The 7,324-nt window shown below is 38.1% G+C and overlaps 1 protein-coding gene across 1 annotated transcript; it reads left to right on the top strand.

The window, feature by feature from the left end:
- Positions 1-3,457: 3,457 nt before the first annotated feature.
- On the top strand, positions 3,458-4,402 carry LOC121039516 (olfactory receptor 52B4-like). The gene has a single exon (XM_040489761.1). The coding sequence runs from the start codon at positions 3,458-3,460 to the stop codon at positions 4,400-4,402; it is 945 nt and encodes a 314-aa protein (XP_040345695.1).
- Positions 4,403-7,324: the final 2,922 nt, after the last annotated feature.

Below are 7,324 nucleotides of genomic sequence, written 5' to 3'. Positions count from 1 at the left end.
GCCAACATTTGGACTGATAGGGCAGAAATAGAAGGTAGGTTCTCAAAGGACTTTATTTTTATTTTTATTTTTATCTTTATCTTTATTTTTTATTTTGTTAGTTTATTGAGAAGGAGGAGGGCCGGGGATAGAAGGGGGAGAGCCAGGGATAGAGGGAGAGACAGAATCATAGGCAGGCTCCACGCCCAGGTGGAGCCTGATGTGGGGCTCAATCTCACAACTGTGAGATGATGACCTGAGCTGAAATCAAGAGTCGGACGCTTAACCGACTGAGCCACCCAGATGCCTCTCAAAGGACTTTGTAAATCTCATTTGGATTCAGGAACCTAAATTCTCAAAGGAAAGTCTTGCTTTGGCTACTTATCTTATATCTTCTGTCTTACCTTCCTTCTTACTGTCTCCCCTTCCTTCTTACTGTCCTGTTTCCTACTTTCCTTCTGCACTATGTTTGAGGTACACATTGTTGAAGGGACATGTCCAATCCATCAAGGGATTCAAAGGTTGTTAGAGATGATTGATAGATAAGAAAGTAATTTCTGATTAGTGCAATATGTTTTCCAATATTTAGAAAATTGTGACTTAGGGGAGATGGATCACATAAGCAAAGCACTGCTACCCTTGGCAGATTCCAAGAAGTCCTAGGTGACAGGGACAGAGAAGGAAAGCAGTCAGCAGCCCAAAGCAAGGTGGAGGCTCAGGAAAATTTCTTTTGGAAGGAGGTATGGGGAAGAGTCTTTTAAAATAAATTGGAATTGGACTAGCAGTTCTAGGCAGCTGTTCTAAAGGCCATTCTCCAACCCCTCTACTTTCCTCTGTGGTTCCAACCAAAGCAAATCCTCTTGGCTATTCCTTTTCTCAAAGATTCCAACAGCTTCTGAAGGAGCTTCTCCATCCCAACTTCTTTTTTTTTTTTTTAAATTTTTTTCAACGTTTTTTATTTATTTTTGGGACAGAGAGAGACAGAGCATGAACGGGGGAGGGGCAGAGAGAGAGGGAGACACAGAATCGGAAACAGGCTCCAGGCTCCGAGCCATCAGCCCAGAGCCTGATGCGGGGCTCGAACTCACGGACCGCGAGATGATGACCTGGCTGAAGTCGGACGCTTAACCGACTGCGCCACCCAGGCGCCCCTCCATCCCAACTTCTGATTGTGTTCAATCTCTGGCTCTGTTCTTTTGTCGTTAGGTCTCTGGGGCTCTCAATTTTTCAAGTGTCGCTTTTCTATTTCCTGTAGGAATGGGGCATTTCTTGGAAAAAGTATATTTTCTTACAGCATCTGTGTGACCAACCATCCAGTGTAGAAGGCATTGCAGAAACAACTCCATTAGACCATCTATGCCTCCTCAAATTCCAACTTCCCTAGACTTTCCTCTCAGGAGAGAGGAGTCGTCCCAGTTGAGCCAATCTATCTTCCCTGAGAAGGTAATCTGGTGCCCAAAGAGAAGAGGAATATTTTGGTTTCAGAAATTAAAATGAGGAGAGAGAGAAAGGGAGAGACAGAGAGACATAGACAGAAAGGGAGAGGGAAAGGGTGAGAGAAGAGAACATGTTATACATTTATTTTAGGTGAAGTGCTAGGTACTTTATTAAGATAACTTGTTTTTAGTGTTATTTTATGAATATTATACATATACATTGTTTAAAAACCTCCAAAAGTTCTCCATGTCTTTACAATAAACAATAGTCTCCCTGTCCCATCTCATGTGTGATTCTGGCCCTTCAGAAAACCACTTTAACACAGCTATTTCTTTAGTATTTACTTCCTTATATATAGACAGCATGTTTATATTGTTATTTCTTGATTTATATTTTTAAATAATTTTTATATGTCATCCATTGACTTTTATATATGGAATATGGGCATTTAGTTTTCCTACATGTAACGCCCCCATACCAAATACATACATACAAATTCAGACACACACAAACCTCCCTTTTCTTGATTTATTAAAGAGCTATATTGTGATTTTTAAGATGTGTACTTATGTTTACATTATTATGATTTTAATAACTGAATTATACAGTGACATGTGGTCACATTTCTTTTCTTGTGCAACATTTTTTTCCTTCCTGTAGTTAATAATTGTTTATTTTTTGTTTCCTTGTTTGCTTTGTTTTTATGTGACTTACTTTCTACTAATAATATAAATTACATTTCAAAACAAGCGTTTCCTTGTTCCCTTTGAGGCTTTCCTTTCAGTGACTCTACCCCCTTGATCCAGTCCAGACTCATGCTACTCCAGGCCACAGTGACTGGCCTTCACCATAATTTGAGGAACCCTTTCACTTCCTCACAGCCTATTCCCTCTCCGGCATTGTAGCGCTTTGGTTTAACTCCTTTGTTGGAACCCACGTTTCTCTATTTTTGGTTCATTTCCTCACTTTGTTGTTGCTTATCTTCCAGTAGATTCCTGTAGAAGACTTAATGAGAGGTCAGTCTTTGAGTTATTTGAAGGTGTTAAATAACCTTTTTATGCTTACAAGTTTTTCATTTACCTTGGTGTAAAGTACTGGATTGGAGTAATTTGGCAGGAAGTCTCTCCCTAAATAAATTTCATGCCTGCACATAGCACCTTGAATTCACTTTTTGGTGCCTCATTCTTCTTCTTTTTTAAAAAAAGTTTGGTTGGTTATTTATTTATTTATTTATTTATTTATTTATTTATTTATTGTAATCTCTACACCCAACGTGGGGCTTGAACTCATGGCCCCAAGATCAAGCGTCGCATGCTCTTCCATCTGAGCCAGCAAACTGCCCCTTTGGTGCCTCATTCTTAAACGAAAATGAATTGTAAGACCTAGGTATTGGGTAATGTAAGCTAGCACTACCAGACATAAATAAATAGAAGTTCATGGGGTTTCATTTTGTTCAGTATGTAGCCTTTAATTTCATCCTCTGCTTTTAGCATACTATCCCTACCCCAGCCATGCCTAGGCTGAGTCTCCAGCCTTAACTCCATGACAGAATAGACTTCTAGCATTCTGCTGGATATGGAAAGTGGTACCTGAATGGACAGGTTGGGAAAGAGGATCCAAGAGCCTAGCTGCTTTTTATACAGATTTTCAACCAATGATCTTTAAAAATCCCATGCTTATCCCTATTTAGAAAAGTTCCTGATGCCTTAATTCTTGAGACGATCTGGGTTCTGCAGTGAAAATTATCTTGGCTTTTGTTTTCTACTCAAACCTATTAGTTTTATCCCCTCTGCTTAGTCACTAGTCATCTATCTGCTTTCAAAATGTTGTCCCTTCTCTGTTATTATCTTTTCTTCTACGTTTTGCATTGATGTTTCTGTTATTTTACTGACATTTTAACAAGGTATTAGGAGGAAACAGTGGTAAACACAGGCATTTATTTAGATATAGTTAACCAGAAAACTCAAGGAAAACATTTATATATAATCTGTATTTCTCTCTTATTAGGTGAAGTTAAAGTCCACATTGACCTGCTTCTGAAATGGCTAGCTTCAATCACACTGGTGTTAACCATATAGTCTTCTATCTGCTGGGCATTCCAGGCCGAGAAGACCTACACATATGGATTTCCATCCCCTTACTCATCTCCTATGTCTTTGCTCTTCTTGGAAATGGTCTGCTCATCTATATTATCCTCACCAAGAGCAGCCTCCATGAGCCTATGTATCTTTTCCTCTGCATGCTGGCTGGAGTTGACATTGTCTTTGCCACAACCACAGAACCCAAGGCATTGGCAATTTTTTGGCTCAATAATAGGGAGATCTCTCTTAATAGCTGCGTTGCCCAGCTCTACTTCCAGCATTCCTCCTTCATTTCTGAGTCTGGCATCTTGCTGATTATGGCATTTGACCGCTACATTGCAATATGTTACCCACTGAGGTACACCATGATACTCACTCATTCTCTGATAGGGAAAATTGGTGTGGCTGTTTTCTTGAGAGCACATTGTACAATTTTCCCCATGATATTTCTTCTGAAGAGACTCACTTTTTGCAGAAATAACATCCTACCACATACATTCTGTGAACACATTGGTTTGGCCAAGTATGCCTGTGATGATATCCGTGTAAACATCTGGTATGGATTTTTTGTCCTAATGTCCACAGTGATCCTAGACATTGTCCTCATTTTTGTTTCCTATACTCTGATACTCCATGCTGTCTACCGTATCCCTTCCCGAGATGCTCGCCACAAAGCTCTCAACACATGTGGCTCCCATGTCTGTGTCATTGTCCTTTTTTATGGGCCTGGGATCTTCTCGGTTCTCACTCAGCGCTTTGGACGTCACATCCCACTACATGTCCACATTCTGTTGGCCAATGTCAGCATGCTTGCTCCACCGATGCTGAATCCTATCATTTATGGGGTCAAAATAAAACAGATACGAGACCAAGTAGTTTATGTGTTGTTTCCAAAGCAGAAATGACTATGGGGTAGCAGAATCTGGTTTCTCAGAAACTTTGGTCCTTCCTGAGATATGCTTTCACAGCAGCAAACCAGAGAACTAGAAATGAGTCACAGCATACATAGCTCATTGAGTTATGGGCCCCTGGAGCAACTTACCTGAGACTTGCCCCCCCCACCCCCCCGAATCAATCTGAAAGCAGTCCCTGTGGATTGACTGAGATACTTACAGCTCATTATTTGGGGAAAGGGCAGGTTTCTCTGTAGTAGTCATGTCTAACTCTGTAATATTCAACTCAACTTTGGGAATGGACAATGTAATAGTAAGTCTCATTTAGATAAATAGTAAGTTTTCTGTCTTGAGCTATGTCAAACCCTGAGACATTTCACCACATGCCTGCTGGACACCTAAATAAAATCTTCATTCTTTCATATGCTTTCTCAAATTACCATGGGCATTAAGAGAACAGTAAGGGAACTGTACTCCTCCTAAATTTTGATATTTTGAAAGTTGTTTCTCAAAAATCATGCCCCTCAGTGTGGTACAGAATAAATTCAGACTTCCTTCCCAGCAACAATTTCCACATCACTTTCACACAATCTGTGCTTCAGTCTTAGGGAACTGTCTGTCTCTAATCTCTCGATGTCCAGTCATCTTGTCTTGGCACATTTTCCCTAAGTGACTCATTTACCTGGAATGACTGCTCCTTTCCTTGAGTTTTTAATGGATTCCCTTTATTTATCTTTCAAGGCCCAGCTTGGTGTCATCTACTCAGTGAGGTCATTATAACCACCTCCTCTCAAGAAGAGATATGACTTCCTCTATTAGATGATACTATATTGTTGATACTTCTGTTGAAAATATTTACTTATTTTTATATAAGTATTCCATAGAGAAATGATAGGAAGAAAATGAAAATTACACATGCTCTCACCACCCAAAGAAATGTACTGTTATCATTTTGATGTAGAATCTTCCAGATTTTATATGTAACTCTCTTTTTAAAATATAATTAGTCAAATTGGCTTACATACAACACCCAGTGCTCATCCCAACAAGTGTCCTCCTCAGTGCCCAAAACCCATTTTCCCTTTCCCCACCCCTCCATCTGCCCTCAGTTTGTTCTCTGTATTTAAGAGTCTCTTGTGGCTTGCCTCCCTCCCTCTCTGTTTGTAAGTAATTTTCCCCCATCTCTTCCCCCATGGTCTTCTGTTAAGTTTCTCAAGATCCACATATGTGTAATTCTAACTCTAATAACTATAACCATATACATATATTCAGAACTTATTCAGTATTAATGCATAGGCCCACAGTGTGGCTATTTTTAAATGACACTACATTTGGAAAGACATAATAACTTTAATGACTATATTTTATATCTTTTAATTAATTATATAAAAATTATGCTTAAAAATTCTTTTTTACATCAGCTGAGGTAGTGTTCATCCTTTTATTTTTTCAACATTTATTTATTTTTGGGACAGAGAGAGACAGAGCATGAACGGGGGAGGGGCAGAGAGAGAGGGAGACACAGAATTGGAAACAGGCTCCAGGCTCTGAGCCATCAGCCCAGAGCCCGACGCGGGGCTCGAACTCACGGAGCGCGAGATCGTGACCTGGCTGAAGTCGGATGCTTAACCGACTGCGCCACCCAGGCGCCCCTTATTTTTTAATACTTACGTTTTTCTAATCATTAGCAATGTAAATGCTGTGCTAGGGATATTTTTGTGCATAAGGTTTATCTATTTTTTGTGCAGTAAGCTTTGCCTGTTTTTAGCCTTAAAAAGAATTACTAGGTTAGTGGTATGTGGATTTTAGGCTCCTCTGGCACATTGAAAAAAGAAGTTATTATTAATTTTCACTCATCAGAAATACATGAAAATGCCAAAATTTATTGTATCCTTACTAGCACTTAGTAAGTAGTTCTATTTTTTAAATCTGCCATGTGACAGAGTAAAACCATTTTCATTGTCCTTTCATTTGAACTGATTTAGCTAATAGACACATGGAACAATTGTTATGGGATATTGTATTTCTTTGTGGATTAATAGGAACAACCATTTATTGAACCTGTGCAAAACTTATTTCATACCTTACCTTATTGAATCTTCACATCAAACTCGTTATTGCCTCTATTTTATTCATTTTAAAGATGTAATTCGGAGCTCAGAGAGGATATATAACTTCCCCAAGGTATTAGTATTTATTGAAAGTATTTTCTCAGGTTGTTTAAATTATAAATTGTGCAATTTTCTTTGGTTGGCTTGGTTGCCTTTTGTTTTAACCCTAAAGAGATATAGTATTAAATATTTTCAAGTCCGTCATTCTTTTCCTTTATGGGTTTTATTGTTTTCATCTTAGGCTATTTCTTCAACCTATGATTTGATTATTATTCTTATAGTTTTAGTTTTCTATGGTTGCTTTTTATATTTAATTTTTCAAGGACACATATTACTAAATAAACAAAATTAAGAAAAGAAAGAAAAACTTCAATGACCAATAATCAGAAAAATGGGGCATACTTGTTAAATTTTAGTGTGTTTTCCAGTTTTTATATGATTATGTCTTTCTGCATATATGATACAGTTCACTTTTTTTCTGTGACATGTTTGTCACTGAATAAAAGGTGTTGCAAATTTTCTAATATGTTTTATGAGTTAAATAATAGGTGGAACAAGCTTATCGTACTGTTCAAACCTTCTGTATACATACCAATTAAAAACGATTCAGCAATTTTTGGGGAAAATAGTTAACTTCATCACAGTGATTATTTGCCAGTTTCTTGTAATTCTTGTAATTTTTTTCTCTGAGACAGCTAATCTTTGAAACAACAATTTTGAGGTTGTGTACTGTTTAGTTGAGTATGATTATAGCTGTGTAAGTTTTCTGTTGATTAGTGTTCTCTTAGTAAACCATTTGCATTTTCTCCCAAGTATTTTATGC

Source organism: Herpailurus yagouaroundi, unplaced genomic scaffold (genome assembly GCF_014898765.1).
Source record: "Herpailurus yagouaroundi ecotype Mexico unplaced genomic scaffold, PumYag 180, whole genome shotgun sequence".
NCBI lineage: Eukaryota > Metazoa > Chordata > Mammalia > Carnivora > Felidae > Herpailurus > Herpailurus yagouaroundi.
This window is presented reverse-complemented; position numbering and strand designations above follow the sequence as displayed.

Bases quoted from the DNA above. Each gene is read 5' to 3' on its own strand.
- LOC121039516 (XM_040489761.1), top strand. From the start codon at position 3,458: ATGGCTAGCTTCAATCACACTGGTGTTAACCATATAGTCTTCTATCTG.